Below are 20502 nucleotides of genomic sequence, written 5' to 3'. Positions count from 1 at the left end.
ACAAATCAACTGAGGTGATTTGGTGGAGGCCAAAGGCATACACTGGCAAGGACAATAATAAATCCTTGAATAAAACTTTTCTACGCACAACAAGGGGGGGGAAAGTTGACCGTTACTTTCTAGTGTAGTTCTTCTCGTAGTACTTGGGAAAAGGCTTAAAACAAACACATTAGGTTAGCTTAACTCATTTGCTCCCAAAAATGTGTAAATACGTTTTGTTTTTGTTTTTTTAATGTTAAGTGTCACAAAGACGTATTTATACGTTTTTTTTGTTTTGTTTTGTGTTTTATGCTAGAGCATACATAAGGCTTTGATGCAGCCTCTCAACTGCAAAGAACGGTTGCAGAAATTTTAGTTATTACACAAACGGCCAGCAAGTGGCAGCAAAGCAAAGGCGATCAACCAGGGCCATCTAGAAAACAAGCTCAATTACTTACAATTTTAAATAGATTTGTGAAAACTGATGAAACAGCTCTCTTCTAATGCTAATTGCTGCAAAACGGAAACAGATAGAAACACTTTTTCCTGATGAAAGAAGAGACTTGAATCTTTCTTTTGAAAGGTTCCATGCTTTTATAGCAATAGAACACAATATTCTGTGGGCCTTGCAAAATCAGTCAAAATCCAGTAAAACAGCCGGGAGCGAACGGGATTGCTTCTGTGAAAATGGCTGGGAGTGAATGAGTTAATTTACGTAAATTTCAGCCCAGATTTAAAATGCAAACTTTAAGGTTAAGTGAATCAGCATTTTTCCTATGACAATTTCCAACAACGCATTGAAAAGTACTGCAAAATAACGTAACTATGTTGTGACACAATGTTCTCAGAACTTTTCCAAGCAGATCAGTGCCTCTGGTGTTTTTACGCTGCAGCAACATAAAGCCAGTATGTGACTCTAATGAAACAAAGCCCTTTATAAGACTTGTATTGAAAAATGCTGTTGGCTTTATGTTATCCAATTTCAGTAAACCTCTGGCTAACACTTAAAATAAAAAATAAAAAAATCCTTTTCTCATGTGTTTGTAATCCAAGTCCCTGTTCGCTGTTGTAAATCTCCCAGCTTAGTGCTGGCCAGGTCATCTGCAAACACCCGTTTTATAGTTTTCATCTCTTTGCTTGCGGCAAAAACGGAATTTAAGCTGCTTAGCTGGCATTTCCGGCGGATCAGCGTAGGTCATCGGTCTTTTTAATGAGCGCGGTGCCTATTTTCCCTCTAATTGGCCTTGTTTAATGAGGGAAACTCCTCAATAAAGCATATATTTAAATATTGATTGCACTATCATAAAGAAAGGGAACACTACACTATAAATTGAAAAAAAGACTGCATAGTAACTGGTAAGGTGCCAGTTTACTTCCCAACTAATGTGTCCTTGAGCACTGTTACAGTATATTCACTCTTATTACCCCATTGAATATGATAAAGGAAGTAAGTTAGCACATCCACATACTGTATTAAAGTGCACGTTCCTGAACGAAATTAGTTTTAAACAGCCCAAGTGCCGCAAGTCAGAGCTCAAGGACATTTATCCCATAATGTTAGTGACAGTAGCTGACTTCAGGCGAAAAAACATCCCATTGGGATTCCATGCACTGCAGCTCTATCGCCGCAATAATAGGACACAATTGTGTGATACACGCTTAAAAGCTCAACGGACTGAATTCCAAATCCGGTCCCTCGTTCTAGTAGTGCATTCTGCATTGTAGCGGGAACTTACGTAATACAATGCTGATCAAGCTTATCCATCCATCCATTTTCTGAACCGCTTGCTCCTCACAAGGGTCGCTGGGGGTTGCTGGAGCCTATCTCAGCCAGCTATGGGCAGTAGGCGGGTACACCCTGAACTGGTTGCCAACCAATCGCAGTGATCAAGCTTTCATTTTTAAGACGCCGTCTGTTATGTTCTGAAGTTGGATCCCAAAAACGCAGACGCAAATAAAACTTTAACTCTTTGTTCACACAACTTGACTAAACGAGAAACAACGAGAATCGCGAGACGCTACGCTAACTTGGGCTGTGAAGATGCACAGAGGAACAGAGGTAATAATCCGACAAAAACACACATTTCCCAGACAGGCTTCTATAGACCGCGAATCGATCTGATTGGTTGTGGCTAGACGTGGGACTGGAACAGGACTGACATGGAATTATCCGATTGGCTGTTGACTAGATAAAGAGATTCAAGATTCCTGACATCACATAGCTTCTGACATCACATAGCGTCTTATCAGTTTATACTAGATGCTGGTTACATCAGTTCCAAACAGACACTTGACCTCAGTTCAAAACAGACACTTGACCACACGGTCATGACCCAAACATAACCCTTGCATGACCCTAATCATGACAGCAGTCATTTGTTCTGGACCACTGTTTGAAGAAATTGTCCTCTAAAGACTGCCAGTAGTTCTCAGAGTTTATTTTAATTCCTCCATCAACCTGACAAGGTCCAACTAGTCCCACCTCCAATTTGCTGGCATCTGAATTAAAGTTGAGCTTTGTGCCCAATGTTGAATCTGTCAGAGTCTGCGTAATCCATTTCATCACTCCATAAAACATGAGAAAAATCATTTTAAAGGTGCTTTTAGGCCCAGTCTTGATGTTTTATAATGAGTATTGTTCAATGGTGATTGGATTCAGTCTTTCTTAAACTGTCCCTAAGCATTAAACATCTTGTACTTTCTTTCAACCCTGACCTATTGTAACAAACTGTTTGATAGTTCTCTGATCACAACCCATTATCTTCACAATTTCATGCGTTCCACATCTCTGTGAAAGACTTTAGGGTCAGTCAACTCTTTTTGGAGCCATTTTGCCTGAAGAAAAGAGTCGACTGAATAGCTACGCACATTTATTTTTTTTAAATATGCTTTTCATCTACACACACTCCCTAGCACATGCACTGAGGACAGACACAAACCTAATCCCTCTTATTGTATACACGTAACATGCTCAAATGATACACATTTACATAATTGTGACACCGACCTGTCCCAAGGTGCACTCCATGGCCCCGAGGAAGTCAGCATCACGGAGGCCATTGTTGCCCGAGCTGATGTCGTGAAGTTCAAAACGCAGCCTTTGGACCTCTTCAAAGTAGTAATCCACCAGAAAGATCTTGGAGAAGACTGGGCTGCTACTACTCCGGATCACCTCCGTCCGGTCCACCTTCCAACACACAAACATAAACACAGTTGTCAGTTTTAGAATTATTGATTAATGAATGGTTATTTTTTCGACATGCATCTACTTCCACACAATTCATCTGATTTACATCATTCGAATATAAATATATTCCAGACATTCACAACTTGCAGGCTATTATTTTTCTTATTCCAAAAATTAACAGTTTTGCCTACATTCAATATTTTCTGCCAACAATTCACCATTCATTCACAATGAGAGGTTCAACATAACATTCGTATTTAAAATAAAAAGAAATCAAGTCAGCGAAGTGCTCATTCAATACTTGTCAATAATTCCCATTGACCCCCAAAAAAAAAATCATTATTTTCACCATTAAGATTCCCACCAAAAAAGTCCATTAACGCATTCAACAGATTCACATCATTTCCATTTGAAATTCAAAAAATTCAGCCCACTTAATTCACCTTTGTAATGATTTTCAACATGCCAAAAATGTACACCTCCCACTAAAAAAAATCCTCATTACCGGTAATTTCTTTATCGTTCAATATCTTTCCGTATCATTTAATTCCATATCATTCAACGTCATTCCACATGCATCCATATATCAGCTGATATTTGGCCACTTGGAGGCAGCAAACACAATACTGGCTGACATGATAAACAGCTAAATGAAGCCTGTTTTGATTCACAGCAATGTTGTCTTTCATTTTCCGTCGCGTCGCTTTGAAAGTTGATGAGGGTAAGACCATAACTCATTTTCCTTTACTGCCTCTTTTAGATTCAAGCTTTTTGATGCTGTGCAGATAAGAAAATAAAAAAAGTACTACAAATCTAAATTCTATTTCTGACCCGGAATGAACGTAACCCATAATTGGACTTTAACAGTGCACAACAATCCATTGCACCCCTAAAGGTGCAATAAGGTACAATTCCGAGATTGCAACTGTTCCATTTTTATTGTGGTGCACTTTTAATGTGTTTTTTTTGTGTGTGGTCCTCAGAACTGCACAAAAGACAGGATGTCATTAAATATCCAGCACACTGCTGGCGTGCATTGATTGTGAATCCGCCGACTTCTCAGCACCGAAGCCGTTCCAAATACAATTAGATAGCACTACATTGTGCCAACTTATCAACTAGCAGTTTGACTACACAGAGAATATAATTGTTCTTACGTTCTCCTCTCCCTAAGGAAGAAAGGGGCAGAAACATAAATCAGTCTGGTGAGGCTGGTGGGCTTTTGTTAACTCTTGTGTATGCTCTGTCTTACACACACACACACACACACACACACACACACACACACACCCACACACACACACACACACACACACACACACACACACACACACACACACACACACACACACACACACACATTGGCACCAAGTGAAGGTCATCCAAGCAAGGCTTTATGCATGAGTATAAGCGTGCCTCACTATGTGTACATCCGTCCTTGACTGCTACAAATTTCAAATGTAAAGGGCCGGTGCAGAGTGAACATATTTAACGAGAAGGATGAGCTGAGCATGCCTTTCCACGAAGATCCATTAAATACTCTACCTCAAACCACTGGCCATGAGACTGCATCTTCAGAACCACGCAAGGGTCGGGTTTGGAGAGGGCGTCTCGGTCTGAGATTCCCCGACAGGCCACTCTCAGCTCCACTTTGGTTAGGCACGGAGAGCTGATGAAGCCCAGCGTGGCCTCTGCAGACTCGTAGATATTGCTCATCGCGAATGCACAATCACGCGCTAAAAGGAGAAAGAGAGAGAACAGATGTGTCAGTGAAATTCTAGATAGATAGATAGATAGATAGATAGATAGATAGATAGATAGATAGATAGATAGATAGATAGATAGATATATAGATAGATAGAGTAGCAGGCTAGGTTGGTAGCTATATAGATAGATATTTAGCTTGCTAGCTACAGTAGCTAGCTACAGTGGCTAGCGAGATAGATAGATAGATAGATAGATAGATAGATAGATAGATAGATAGATAGATAGATAGATAGATAGATAGATAGATAGATAGATAGATAGATAGATAGATAGATAGATAGATAGATAGATAGATAGATAGATAGAGTAGCAGGCTAGGTAGGTAGCTATATAGATAGATATTTAGCTTGCTAGCTACAGTAGCTAGCTACAGTGGCTAGCGAGATAGATAGATAGATAGATAGATAGATAGATAGATAGATAGATAGATAGATAGATAGATAGATAGATAGATAGATAGATAGATAGATAGATAGATAGATAGATAGATAGATAGATAGATAGATAGATAGATAGATAGATAGATAGATAGATAGATAGATATCACATGGCGCCGGGGAGGGGACATTTTCACGTTGGGGTGCACTCATTTTTGTTGCCAGCAGTTTAGACATTAATGGCTGTGTATTTTTTTTAAACATGTAAATATTAAATAATGTAGATACATAAATAAAGTATTCTGTGTAGACCCATTAAAATATACACAAAATCTTTACAAAAAAAATGTTTGTGTTTTACTGACTTTAGTGAAATAATATACATCAGTGGTTTTTGACATGTCGTACACGGACCACTAGTAGCACATGTGATCCCTATGTGAAAGAATCACTGAATTAGATGTTCAAACTGCGCATAATGTTACTTCTGTACATTGGCCTAAACATTTTTTTTTAATCAAATACACTCGTTAACGCATTACATTTTTAGAGCAGTTTGTTTTCAAACATTTGTATTTAACTGATGTGCAACATATTGCAATTCAATCATTATTTAAGTACAATTCTTAACTGTATTTTCCTTCAGTGTTAATGTTCACACTGTGCATAATGTCACTTAGAAATATACTTTTTTTATGAATAAAAGTTAACCCATGCTTTCATCTTTTTTTGTAGTGGTACTTGGTGTAAAAAGTTTGAGAAGCACCCCTGTAATAAATACAGTGCTTAAATACAATGATGTGAAGCTGTGCGCTAAAGTGTTGAAATGACAACGTGTTAATTAGAGATGGTAATGGATGGATAATTGAAGCGGCTTTCAACAAGAACAGATTGTTCACTCACTTACATTTTATCTGTCAGATGAACCACTTTTCTGTCATTCTATTCTGGTACTGCGATGCTTCTCATAGTGCGGTGCATTACCCTTTTTAGCACATTTGCTTTTAATCTTTAAGAATTGTGGTTTGTAAAACATTTATTTATGTTTTTTTTTTTATTTAACTTTTATGTGCAACACATTTTGGAATCATTATGCAACTATATATTTTTTTCATTTACCTATATTTAAGCACAGTGATAACATTAAAATGGTGCATAGTGTTTTACAGTAACATTTTTATTTTTTTTACTTTAGCGTAAAATAAGTGATTAAGAAGATGGATGGATGGATGGATGGATGGATGGATGGATGGATGGATGGATGGATGGATGGATGGATGGAAAAGTTTGACAACCTCTGTGGGACTGTTTATGTTTAATTGTCTCCATCCAACCATCTAAATATGAAAATCCCTTTTAAACAGGCATTGCAGTATCAATAATAAACATCTTTTAATTACTCTAATAAATGTTCATGTGCTACCATTTACCATGCCAGATCAATAATGAATTTATTGCGACTGAAGACACTGAATCGCATGTATAAAAGATATCAAAACGCACGGATCATTTCTGTGGGTCCGTATTATACAAACCTCTGCTCGCCTCCAGCCAGTTAGTCTCACCCCCTCAGGATAACCACAGGTCTGCAGATGTGCTAGATGGTACAAAGTGAATATTAATGCAGTGGTCTGGTAGTATCCTCCTTAGGGATTTAAGCTCCTGGAACTGGGTCTGACTCTGACCTGGATCTCGCTCCCCCCACCGTCCTCCATAATTCATGTTTCTTGTGTGTTGGTTGGTGCTGATTATTTTTAGCGAAGTGGAGCCGAATGGGGCTGAACGGGCTGTGTTGTCACGGACAGATGCGCGACATAGAACTGACATGTGCTGTGTTCTGTTTTTATTTGTGCATTTTGAATGGTGCTACATTGAAAGCGTTTGTTTCTGTCAGTCGCTGTCGGTTAAACGATAGTGTAGGACGTAAACAGGGATTGTCAAAATATTTAGGAAAAAGTCCCAAAGGTAGTGGAACCACTTGTCTGTTCAACCTGAACTAGTTGACAATCAATCGCAGGACAAACATTCACTTTTACATTTACACCTGTGGACAATTTAGAGTTTTCAATGAACCTAACGAGCGTGTTTTTGGAATGTGGGACGATTAATAATCAATCGGCTCTACCAAACAATGTGTAATGACAAAACAATCACAATTATATGTTCTTATGCTACCTGCTGACAGCCACGTTATAAATTTAAATTCCACTAGGTGGCAGTATTCTTGTCATTCCTATTAATTAGCATCTGGCAGACATCGTCAAGTGCATCCAGTTTTACTCTATTTTAGTTGTATTGTATTTAATTTCTAGTGGTTAACTTATAATTGTACGGCAGAATACAAACATTTTGTTAAATTTATTATTTTTAAACTGTAAGGATTTTTAATACCATTTTTTCAGACCAATATTAGAAAAAAAAAAAGAAAAAAAAAAGATCGATCCATCCATTTTCTTAGACTTAGACTTGACTTTATTGATCCCTTTGGGATGGCTCCCTCTGGGAAATGTATTCCTCACAGGGGTCGTGGGGGGTGCTGGAGCCTATCTCGGCTGGGCAGTAGGCGGGGCACACCCTGGGACTGGTTGCCAGCCCAAAAAACAAAACAAAAAAAAGATCTACACAGTAAATTCAGTAAAGTAAATGTGACTTGATTTACTTGATTTAGAGTGGGACCAAATATACTCAGTTTTAGAGTAGGCTAATATTAATACTTGAAAGAGAGTAAAATAAAGAGTTGGAGGGAAAAAAATTAAAAGTCACTCAAGGGTTGAGGAACGGACTCAGCTTGGGAGGCTACCACACTAACACCTGAGCTATGCCCCTCCTACTGGCTTCTTATCTCCAAGAGTAGACCAAAACGATGTTTTTGGTCTGTGGATCTACGAAGGTTCCAGCTGACACGAGTGATATACTAACACACGAGCAGGAATCGATTGACTGTCTGCCGAGCTGAAGGTCGTGAGTTCATTCCTCAACCCTTGAGTGATTTTCTTGTTTACTCAATTCTTTATTTTACTCTCTTCCAAGTGTAAATGTTACTCTAGAACTAAGTCTATTTGGTCCCACTCTAAATAGAGTCAAATATACTCTACAGAATTTACTTTGTATATATCATAGTAGAGCATTTTCCCTTAAAACTGCATGGAATGAATTGCAATCGTTTTTTCTTCTGATTTTTGAGTTTTAGTTCTTGATCATAAAACGGCCACAAGAGGGCCACTGTTGCAAGTGTCGATACCTTGAAAAAAGGCCCATACAGATACCTGCTATTGATACTTTCCCATCCCTATTAAGAAAGGGTTTGCTTCGGGGGAAAAAAAATAAAATAAATAGCTTGCCATATCTGTTAAAATGGGGACAAAAATTCCATCTTCAATACATATTTTCCGCCAAATAGAAAAAAAACTGATAAAGCCTCATTTTAATTGCTTTATAAAGGCTCTTGCATTCTAGAGGCTTAAGTTTGTCACTCATCTCTTCTAAAAAAAATAAAATAATGTTTTTGCTCGGAAATTGGTGTGTACTTTAAAAAGGAATCAGCATTGATATTTAATATATATATTCCATACTGTATTTGTTGTTCTCTCCACACTGTGACAATCAATCTCTACCGTGACTGTATCTGTGTATGCCCGTTCACCTTTGCCGGTGCACGTGCGACTGTGACATTAATGATTCAGTCACAGGAAGAATCAAGCCCATCACTGCTATTGCCCTTATTGATTAGCGGACAAGGTGGCATCGCTTTTCAAAAGGCGATACGAAAGAGGCAGCGTGTCAAGCAACTCCAGGCAGGTTAATAGTCATGACACAGGAGACAGAATTATGTTCAGGTGACTGACAAGACACCCAAAATTGATTTATAGGATGGGTATTGGGACACGGTGGTTCGAGGTGAGGGAGAAAGAGGGGGGGATTACAAGCGTGGGGGCAAGCGGGGGTGAAAGAAGATGAGAGAAGGAAGAAACAAGAAACAGAGAATGAAGATTACACGGCTTCTCTTCAAATTCAAGCAACAGATTTCTGATTTCATGTTTTGCCTTTTGAATGAGCTTTTAATATGCAGGCCTACTACTAAACATAGAGGAATTCTTATCTAACTACACCACATGGAGCCAAAATGTCCATACACTGCAAATATTTTTGCAAAGCATGCGCCACACTTTTCATGCACAATGTCGAGACAGTTAAACACACACACACACACACACACACACACACACACACACACACACACAAAACTCACCCCAATGAGACTTGGAGAGAAGATCCGAGCAAGCCAAAGAACTTCCCCGCTGTTGACGTGACAATCACGGGCGCCTACCTCGCCGTCTCCGGACCCATCTCCCTCCTCCTCTCACACTCTTTTGTCTTTTAGGATTTCAGTCACCCACAACACTGCAGAGCTGAGGAAGAAGGATGGAGCTGACGAGCCGCATTCAAATTCCCAGCGGGCAAGCGCGGCCAAGACGCGCTCCTTTCCCTGGGTTCGCTCTGGATGGAATATGGGAGGAGGAGGAGGGGGGGGGGGGGGGGGGGCGGTGCGCCACTTAACCGGAGTTTGTAATCCGCTGACTCCACCGGGGGGCCGCGGGGAGCGAGCGCGCAGCATCATCCAGGGACCCTCGCTCGACACGCAGTGCAGTCTACCAGCGTCATCTAGTGGACACATGGAGGATAGCGTTGATTACCCCACACCCACCCCTCCGGTTCTCCAATTTGATTGGCTCGGATGCGCTTCAGCGGTTTTATAATAAGGGATGACCGCACACCTGAGACCAGTTGGTGGTCCATAGTAAATGCAGAGAAGCATGTTAACCTTACTCACCGGCATATGGTCTCCCGACGCTGCCGAACAAACAAACAAACAAACAAACAAACAAACAAACAAACAAACAAACAAAAACTACTTCTATTGCCATGACTTGATCGTGACTTTTTTCTTCTACTCTCTCATCTAGCTACAACTTAGCAGTGTATCAGAATGCGCGGAACCACACTGCCCCTAAGTGGCCAAATCTTGTACAACATGAACAGCGCTCCCAATAAATTGAATCATAGCAGCCTAAACGAGAGTCACGATTTCGAGTACGATTTACAGAATGGAAAGCCTGGTGATTCACTGTGTAGAATGTGGAGAATATAATGTTGTGGTTGTGAATATAATTTCAAGGAACAAATATTAGAATTTAATCAATTGAGGTTGTAAATTGGTCAGTCCTTCTGATTGTGTAGGCCAGGAAAGCCTTGTTGGCCCTGTTGGCTCACCATTCCCATTGTTAAAATATAGCATGTGAATAATTTGTATTACATTGCAAAAGTACTTTATGGACACCCAATATAATATTTTGGATTTTAATGAATGTACTGCAAGTTTGCCTAATGTTGAGATGATTGTGTGTTTGTACCATATTTTGTTTGCCCTAGAATTTATCATGCCGTCTACACATAATAAAAGTTTTTGTATAAGCTTCCATCCCTCCATTTTCTTGACCGCTTATTCCTCACAAGGGTCGCGGGGGGTGCTGGAGCCTATCTCAGCTGGCTTTGGGCAGTAGGCAGGGGACACCCTGGACTGGTTGCCAGCCAATCGCAGGGCACAGAGAGACGAACTACCATCCGCACTCACAAGCACACCTCGGGACAATTCGGAGCACCCAATTAACCTGCCATGCATGTCTTTGGAATGTGTGAGGAGACCGGAGTACCCGGAGAAGACCCACGCGGGCACGGGGAGAACATGCAAACTCCACCCAGGAAGGCTGGAGCCTGGACTCGAACCTGAGTCCTCAGAACTGGGAGGCGGACGTGCTAAACAGTCATCCACCGTGCCACCCTTCATATAAGCTTATAATGCGTAATGAGCTTTGTATGATCAAACGATTTGGGTTTTAAGCGTTATATGAGGCCATATGGACACCAGCCCACAAAAAAAAAAAAAAAAAAAAAAAAAAAAGAGATCCAAAAAGCCCGAACAAATACATGCAGTTGTGATTGTGTGTGTTGGGTCAGATTTGTAACTCTGAGGATGAGGTCATATCGTATTTTGGAGCGAGTGAGCCCCCATCTTTGTGTGGTACGACCACGCCCCGACCCCACCGTGCAGCCAGCCAGTGCACCAGGCTAACGCTAAGCTAATGGCACATCCGGGCACTCTGCTCCGTTGACAACCCTGCGAAGATGGCGACTACAGGGAGGAGTGCATTATTATCCTCCACCTTAACTGGATCGAAGACCACGCTGGAGAACCCGGAGGAAGATGACGGGCAGAATTTATGGTGCGTGTGAGCTTTCTTTGAAACGCACGTCATCGATAGCGGGGGGGTGCTTTGAAGCGTTGAAGCTCAATTCTCCCGGCGAGGACGTTGGTTTGACAGCTAGCCGCCGGCTAACGAGGCTAAGCTAGCATCAGTACCAGACAGGAGGCTGGTGACAGTGCAGCGAGCTAACCTTACTTAGCCTGTCGTTCAATCTAATGAATGAATAATGAATCGGTGTGGCATAATCGGCTTCTTGTGTCTTCAGGTCGACTATCCTGAGCGAAGTGTCAACCCACTCAAGATCAAAACTACCATCCGGGAAAAATGTCCTGGTTATGGGTGGGTATAGTATATGTGCAATTGAATAACTGGAAGACATACAAGTAATGATGAATCGAGAATCAACTTTAGCTTCCTCCATCGATGCTATGTTGAGGTTTGCACTCAGAGACAGGTACATTTCCTGAATGTGTGTCTTGCAGTGAGTGCACTGCAAGTCATTGTAGCATGCTAGTGGCTCCAAGTGATGCTGAGGCAGAGGATGCGAACCTTGAAAAATGAACACAAACGCCCGACTGTTGCTTTCTACGCTCGTGCAGAGCTAATCCGTTTCCTTGGGTAATCATCAGCCAGTTTATTGATGTGCAGCGTGGCAGACGAGCCACTGGTAGTCACGTTTACTTTCAATCAAAACATTAGTGCTGTATGGAGTCCCTCTATCGGCACGAGTGGTTATAGCAAGCACAGTGGAAGAACTGACGCAGCCTTGTCAACACAACAGCAATAAAATTGGTTTTAAAAAGTCAATACAAATGCGTAAAATGAAGCTGAGGAGTGTTTGTGCATATTTAAAGAATGGTACTTGATGTCCTCAGATGTGTTTGACAACAGAACTGTGCATACATAACATAATGTGAAGAAACATTTTTAGATTGACGTCACTTTTAGAAACAATTTTATTGTAATGACTTTAGTGATCCTCAAAATTCGATCATCAGTTTCTGTTTTTTTTTTACTTTCCACCCACCCTGTATACGTATGACTCGAAACCACAAAATATATAATATTTAATATGCCGAAACAAAAGTCTGCACTTTTGTGTTTTAGGGGAAGTCGGCTCGGGGAAAACCACCTTGGTTGCCAAGCTACAAGGAGTCGAAGAGTACATGAAAGGGCGAGGTCTAGAATACCTCTACATCAGCGTCCACGATGACGACATTGACGGTACCTCGCTTTGCACTTTATTAATGTAATACCTCAAAATGCATTGTCGTCTAATTTTGATGTTTGTCTTTAGACCACACGAGGTGTAACGCATGGGTGTTAGACGGGGACTTGTACCACAAAGGCCTCCAGGGAGTAGCCGTACCGGTGGACGCCATTAGCAACACGCTACTGCTGATAACGGTCGACATGTCGCGGCCGTGGAACGCGCTGGACTCGCTCCAGAAGTGGGCGGCGGTCGCCAGGGAACACGTCGACAAACTACGGGTCCCGCCGGAAACGCTGCGGGAGCTCGAGCACAGGCGTGAGTCAACTGACAAGACTAGGGATGCACGATAAATGCTATTTTCAACCGATACCGATAAACCAATCATTTAGAGGGGTCGATAACCGATAAGTAAGCCGATAATTGTTAGCAAAATTAACTTGAATACAAATATACTTTGAGTCCTACTATAAGTATAACAAATACATTGAAACATTGTATAAACGTTGCACAATGTTTCAATGTATGTAAAGCACCATGAAGCTGAATTTTATTGATAAGCGCCACAACCACAACAGCTGGACCAACGTGGCATGTCTATAATTATTTCTGAATTTCTTTATTATCTGCTTTATCTGTATGAAATCAAATTGCCGATAATTATCGGCAGATTTCTCTATTATCTGGCTTATCCGTTTGACGTCAAATTGGTCGATAATTGCCGATAATTATCGGCCATTATTGCGCAGCCCTAGAAAATACAATACATTTATCAATATTTTAAAGAGGAAGTCAACATGAAATATTTCTTGACAATAATATGTTATGTGACCTCACTAGTCTAAAGATGACATTCTGATTAATATTGCATTTGTGAAATATGAGTTTTCAAGAAAAATCCAGCCGTTTTTAGCCATCGCGGCAGGTGGCGGCCATTTTGCGACTTGCTGTCGACTGAAGATGACATCACAGTTGCTCAGGGCTCATGCAACAGCCAATCACAGCTCACCTGTTTTCTGAAGCTGAGCTGTGATTGGTTGTTAGCTGAGTTTTTAAAAAAAAAATTTTTTATCAATATCAGAAGGCGGCCATTTTGCCACTTGCTGTTGAGTAAAAACGAGTGGCATCCATCATTACCCATCACAGGGGGCGTCCATTTTATCACTGGCTGTCGACTGAAGATGACATCACAGTTGCGCAGGGCTCTGGTAACGACCAATCACGGCTCACCTGTTTTGTGAAGCTGAGCTGTGATTGGATGTTACCTGAGCAACTGTGATGTCATTTTCACTGGCCTGGCCGCCTTCTGATATTGATGGAAAAACTGCTGGATTTTGCTACGTAATTCATATTCCACTAACACAATATTAACCAGAATACCATATTTAGACTAGTGGGGCTGCATAGAAAATATTGTCAAGAATTTATTATTTTTTTTGTGTGTGTGTAGTTGTAAAACAGTTTCAGGAATACGCAGAGCCAGGTAGTGGGGAGGATGGAACCCCGCAGAGGCGAGCTGATGACGAGGAGAGTGTGCTGCTGCCGTTAGGAGACAACACACTCACGCACAACCTGGGCATACCAATGGTAGTGGTCTGCACGAAGGTATGTACACTCACTGTCGCTACGTCATTTCCTGTTGCAATAAATAAGGCTTGCATCTCAGTGCTGATTCATCACCCGTTGCCCTCCATCTGACACCGACCTGTCTGTCCCCGCAGTGCGACGCCATAAGCACTTTGGAGAAGGAGCACGACTACAGAGACGAACACCTGGACTTTATCCAGTCGCACATCAGACAGTTCTGTCTACAGTGTATCCTTAACATCTATGCTGTTCCCTTTTCCCCCCTCAAACCGCTTCCCAGAATGCTCCATATAGCTGCTTTAAAATGTAATGTCAAATAGGATTTCCAGAAAGATAGTTTGCCTGATACAGAATTGTCTCTAATTAACTCATTTGCTCCCAATAACGTGTAAATACGTTTTTATGTTTTAATAAGTGTCCCAAAGACGTATTTATACGTTTGTTTGTTTTTGTTTGTTTTTTTTATGCTAGAGCATACAGAAGGCTTTGACGCAGCCTCTCAACTACAAAGAACGGTTGCAGAAATGGTAGTTATTACACAAACGGCCAGCAGGTGGCAGCAGAGCAAAGGAGATCAACCAGGGCCATCTAGAAAAAAAGCTCAATTACTTACAATTTTAAATAGATTTGTGAAAACTGATGAAACTTAGCTCTCTTCTAATGCTAATTGCTGCAAAACGGAAACAGATAAACATTTTTTTTCCTGATGAAAGAAGAGACTTTGATCTTTCTTTTGATAGGTTCCATGTTTTTATAGCAATAGAACACAATATTCTGTGGGCCTTGCAAAATCAGTCAAAATCCAGTAAAACAGACGGGAGCGAACGGGATCGTTTCTGTGAAAATGGCTGGGAACCAAAGAGTTAAGCCAATGTAAAACAACCTTGACGGAGCCTACAGATGGAGCGTCTCTTATTTATACATCAGTGAAGGAGTTGAAGAACCTCGATGTGCTATATAAATATTTGGTCCACAGACTTTACGGCTTTCCGTTCCACTGCCCTGCACAAGTGGTGGAAAGAGATGCCGTCTTCATGTAAGTGCGTGTAACTGTTATGTCATCCAAAACCACACTTATTGATTGCATCTCGCTCTTTATGTAATGGCGAAGAAATAACGTTTTTTTGTTTTTTTTTCTCTCTCCCTCTCAGTCCTTCAGGTTGGGACAATGAAAAGAAGATTGCGATACTTCACGAGAACTTCCAGACAATCAAGACAGGTGACGGGTTTGAGGATGTGATCGGCAAACCGCCAGTCAGAAAGGTCAGCAAAATACAATTTTTTCACCACAGGTGCTTGAAATTAGTGACTTTTCAAGGTTTGAAAAGTGATACAATTCTGGGGGAAAAAACCCCATTTGGATCTAAAATAAATGTCTAATTGAATAGTCTGCTTTTTACAGTAGATGGAATTATATTGATGAGATTGAACTTTCATTCTATTTTCTTAATGTACCTAGGGTTGCGCAATTAATCGAAATTCAATTACAATTTCAATCATTACACTCCACAGTTACAAAATCAACATAATCATAAAAAAACATTATTAATAATAATTTTTGAGCTGTTTAAATTTATAGTTATACATTTGCACCTTTTCTAAATTCTAAAATAACTATTTTCATAAATTGTTTAATCTAAAAGAAACTTGCAGAATTATAGTGTTTCAAACAATTTGGTGGTCTTAATATTTTTTTTTTTAATATTTGTTTTTTACATTAAACATTTTCTTGTTTTGTACCAATAAAAAAAAAAAAATAGTCCTACTGCACAGTGCACATGCTGCACTCTAGGTTTTTGCCAACATAAATAAATATATATTATGATAAATATATATTATTATAAATTGTTACTTACTTTTAATTGATCATTAATATTTTTAAATGCTTAAACAGTTTCTTGTTTTGTTCGAACAAAAATAATCTTTTGAATAAACGTGATCTCAATTATTGCCAAAAATAATCGTGATTATTATTTTTTCCATAATCAAGAAGCCCTAAATGTGCCTGTATAATTCTTGGATATATTATAGTGTCCTTGGAGGGTTCATGACAATTGTAACTACTGTATTTATTTTATTTATTTGAACTATTTTTTTTCGGCCCATCAGATTGTCCATGAAAAGGAGATTCAGGCGGAAGATGACCAAGTGTTTCTGGTAAAATTGCAGGTAAGCAAACATTTCATTTGTAATTTTATTTTTTTTATAGAAAATGTACTAACATTATCATAATTTATATTCTACTTTTTTTTGTAGTCGCTGCTCGCCAAACAACCTGCTGTTACTGTAGGGCGACCAGTGGTAAGAGTACTTTTTTTTTTCTCCCCCGTCATGGATCTGACCCACAGAAAGTCCGTGACTTCGAGCCAAACTGACTCTATTCGTAGGACACGACAACCAGAGCACCCACAGGTTCACCGCGAACGAGCAACCGCTCAGCCGCCGCCAACGTCGCCAACGCCATGCCACAGTCGGGTAAGGCAAACGTTGCCAACCATCATGAAACACTTTTGTTTGTACCCTGATCGCCGTTTGGCGCAGGTCAAACCAGTGAGGGGGTCTTGGCCAACTTCTTCAACAGTCTACTGACCAAGAAAGCAGGGGCAGGAGGAGCCGGATCGGCAGGGGGCGGGAACAACACTCCGGGGACCGTACGCAAATCAGGTGAGCGTCCCCGCACCTGCGCTTTGTGGTTTTCTCTGACCTTTTGGCTCATGTGATCATAATAAGTGAGCATCCAGTCCTCCCACAATCCTCAGCCATTACTCATCCTTGCCTCTTTGTTTGGACTTTTCACTCCTCTCTTCCAATCCCTAATATTTTGCACCGTCATCACGGTAGAATCGTGAAGTTTTTTTTGTTTTTTTTTTGTAACCACATTCCTCGTCTTTGCTGTCCAATCTCACTGTTAACGTCACTCACAACGCGTGTATGTGCGTGCCCCAGTCAGAGGATGTTGGCCCCGATAAGGTGTGTGTGAGCAAGACATTCTCCAATTATTGTTGCTCGTATATATATATATATAAATGTTATTTTCTTAATAATCCCCACCATCCAAGCATGAAGGATCCAACCACGACTGCACCCGTTTTGTGAGCCCCTTTTTGCATAAACTAAGAACTTGGAGCTTATAAGCATATTGTATAAAAGGAGGTTAGCTCTGAATTAAACGTAAGCAACATCTTTGATTGTTTTAGGGCATGTCGCATTGCATTTGTTGTGTATTTTACTTGTGCCACGCACGTTACACATGATTCCTATTATGGCTGGCCAACATGGACACTGAAGTATCGACTTTAGAATTGTGGTATTGTTGTAAATAATGAGATGTTAAACTGCTTAATAAATGAGTAAGAACTTGCTGCTCAATTAAACTAGGGTCACGAACACTGCAATTATTTTTTTTATTTATTTTTTTTTTTTATTGGGGGGGGGGGGGGGGGATTCTTGGCAATGATTTGCTCTATGCAGCCCCATTAATCTAAATCCGATATTCTGGTTAATATTGCATTTGTAGAATTTTTATTTTATTATTATTTCAATCTCTGGTGTAATAACCTTATTGATTGATTGAATTATTTTTTTATTTTATTATCTGTTCTTATTGCTGCTGGACATGTAAATTTCCCAGAGGGAGCCATCCCAAAGGGATCAATAAAGTCTAAAATGAGTTAAGCAGCAAAATCCAGTTTTGCCGCTCATTTTCACTCGACAGCAAGTGGCAAAATGGCCGCCCCTGAGATGGATAAAAATGGCTGGATTTTGCTTGAAAACTCATATTTCACAAATGTAATATTAATCAGAATGTAATGTTTAGACTAGTGATGTCACATATAACATATTGTTGTCAAGAAATGTTTAAAGTTGACAATATTGGTTAGAAATAGTCTGATATGGATTTTTCAGGATCAATGTCGATTATTAGTCATCAAGGAGAATAATTTAATTTATTTAAATTTATAATATATATACAGTGTATATATATATATTTAACAATCATTTTTGTAGTATTACTGTTAGGGATGTCACGATATCCAAACATCACGATACGATATTATCACGATATGAAGGTCACGATGCGATAATTATATTATACAATATTGTAAAAAAAAAAAAAAAAGCAATTAGGATAGATTTTAAACATAGAAGGCCAAAACATCCCTAATGAAAATTAAATTGCACTAATAAACTAGCCACTGGAGGGTGCTAGAACTGCACAAATGGAAGTCAACCTGACTTTTTTTTTTTTTTTTTTTAAACAGATGTGGTCCTTTGAAATATTGTGAACATGACAACGACGATATTGTGGCAGTTTTAATATCAAGATATCACGGTATTGCCCTTATCGTTACACCCCTAATTACTATTACGTATATTGCATCCAGCCCTAATGTAAAACATGTGTAAATGTACCCCCTGCAGCTCAATAACCTGGATATATGTTTTTTTTTTAGTTTTTTTTTTTATATTTGCACTGGCTGAATGTGATTCTGCATGCTTAAAAAAAAAATAAATAAATAAAAAATGACAAGACGACTCTTCTCCATAGCAAATCTAACCACTTGTGTTCTGCTGCGACGGCCGCAGGCTCCAAACTGGGCCTGAGCGATGTCCAGGCGGAGCTCGACCGCATATCCAACCGAGAGACGGACTTGGACTTGCCCAACGCCAACGAGACCCCCGCCACCGACGGCCAAGACACATGAAGACCAACACGCTTCCATCACCCTGCTCGACTTCTGTCCTCCACCTCAATCACCCGCCCCCGCCTCTTTTGCCCTCCCTCCCTCTGCTCTGACACACGGATATGCAAGGGGGGAAGAAAAAAAAAAAAAAAGAAGGGAAGTAGGGGAAAAGAAAAGGTGGACATCTAGTTTTTTTTTCTACCAGTTATCGTTTACCCTCCACATGAAGACTTGTCTCCTTTCTCCATACCCTTTTCCAAAACCTACCCCCACTCTTCCAACCTTTTTACCTAGCTGTTACACGGAGGGGGGAAATGTGTCACTGTAAATGCAAGAACGGTTACTTGGGTATGGGGACCAACGTTGGGGATTTAGGCTGGAATGATGTTTGAAAATATTCATTGCAAGACTAATAGTTGAAGGTGTTAGCCTTCCATTAATTGTGATGGTTCGGTTAGTGTTTTTTATAATAGAAACTGTTAGATAATAGGGTTGTTTGGCCATTGATTTCGACAGAAGAAGCGAGTGAGAACAAAATCATTGCCTGAAACCTTTTTTTTTTTTTTTTTTTTTTTAAGAAGGGATAAACATACCCGCGTGCGTGCGTGTGAATGTGTGTATGTATATGAGAAGGGAAAATGAAGGACATAAGTGCAACCTATTTGTATGTTGAAGGAATTCTATTTCCAAACCAAAAACAAGAAAACATGCTACACTACACTACACTCATTGAAATACACCACAGGACAAACAAAAAACAAAAAACAAGACTTCAGTCTAGCATGGCACACACGTTGACGTTTGACCAAACTCCCTTCATGATACTTTCATAGGAACTGCAAAAAAGCGGGTGAGCTTTATTTGTACAGAATGACACACCAGTGACTCCATTGGCGGGGCAGTGGGTGGGCAGGGGGTTGTCAAACCATGATCAAGTCACAACAAGAATGTACAGTCATTGTCTTGCTGATCGGTCCTGTTATTTCAGAGCTCTGTGTTGGCGTTTGTATAATCAGATCTGTTACGCAGTTAAATAAAAGGTATTTATTCGGAGTCAAATGGGTGTCCTTTATGTTATTCAGTCATGCTTCAAAAACTCTAAATTAGACCAGTATGATGCCGCATCCTTGTGGTCATTGACGACTGTACAAGACATTAATGCCCAAATATCCTCAAGAATTTTACACAGACAATTTACGGTAGACAACTAAATTTACAAATAGGTGAAGTTTCACCACCACAAAAGTGACACGTTTCTTTTCTGACTGGAAAATCTTCCACTTGTAATTTACAGCACTGCTGATGGTACTATGACAACCAAGTTCATATACTGTCAAATGACATGGACTACTTATGTCACTAATGAGTCACATTACATTCTAATGAGTATGCACCACCCTATTCAACCGCTCCAGCAAAAACGTCTTTTGTCAGACTACGCCTTTGA

At 40.1% G+C, this 20502-nt stretch overlaps 2 protein-coding genes across 3 annotated transcripts in view; one reads left to right on the top strand and one right to left on the bottom strand.

The window, feature by feature from the left end:
- The window catches only part of cpne4b (copine IVb), a 30572-nt gene extending 20725 nt beyond the window's left edge, over window positions 1-9847 (bottom strand). The window contains exons 1-4 of one of the 2 annotated variants that reach the window (XM_077507920.1): window positions 9560-9847; window positions 6846-6907; window positions 4712-4902; window positions 2987-3166 (exon numbers count right to left, since the gene is read on the bottom strand). In XM_077507920.1, the coding sequence (XP_077364046.1) occupies window positions 2987-3166; window positions 4712-4882 (351 nt within the window). In that variant the 5' untranslated portion in view covers window positions 4883-4902; window positions 6846-6907; window positions 9560-9847. The remainder of the gene's footprint in view (window positions 1-2986; window positions 3167-4711; window positions 4903-6845; window positions 6908-9559) is intronic. The other variant, XM_077507921.1, reaches the window with a different exon arrangement.
- Window positions 9848-11392: 1545 nt separating this feature from the next.
- dync1li1 (dynein, cytoplasmic 1, light intermediate chain 1) lies at window positions 11393-19216 on the top strand. Its single transcript, XM_077507922.1, has 13 exons — window positions 11393-11591; window positions 11839-11912; window positions 12681-12797; window positions 12871-13101; window positions 14234-14388; window positions 14505-14598; window positions 15271-15406; window positions 15522-15633; window positions 16480-16539; window positions 16627-16671; window positions 16758-16845; window positions 16912-17034; window positions 18958-19216. The coding sequence occupies exons 1-13, from the start codon at window positions 11494-11496 to the stop codon at window positions 19074-19076; spliced, it is 1452 nt and encodes a 483-aa protein (XP_077364048.1). The 5' UTR covers window positions 11393-11493; the 3' UTR covers window positions 19077-19216.
- The last annotated feature ends 1286 nt before the right edge of the window (window positions 19217-20502 follow it).

Source organism: Festucalex cinctus, chromosome 19 (assembly GCF_051991245.1).
Source record: "Festucalex cinctus isolate MCC-2025b chromosome 19, RoL_Fcin_1.0, whole genome shotgun sequence".
Lineage (NCBI taxonomy): Eukaryota > Metazoa > Chordata > Actinopteri > Syngnathiformes > Syngnathidae > Festucalex > Festucalex cinctus.
Note: the sequence above shows the minus strand (reverse complement) of the source record. Positions and strands in the feature narration are given on the sequence as shown.

Excerpts from the sequence above, each read along its gene's own strand:
- dync1li1 (XM_077507922.1), top strand. The coding sequence starts at position 11,494 with ATGGCGACTACAGGGAGGAGTGCATTATTATCCTCCACCTTAACTGGA. Across the intron at positions 12,798-12,870 it reads CCACGATGACGACATTGACG|ACCACACGAGGTGTAACGCA; the intron begins GTACCTCGCTTT and ends GTTTGTCTTTAG. Across the intron at positions 16,540-16,626 it reads TGTTTCTGGTAAAATTGCAG|TCGCTGCTCGCCAAACAACC; the intron begins GTAAGCAAACAT and ends TTTTTTTTGTAG.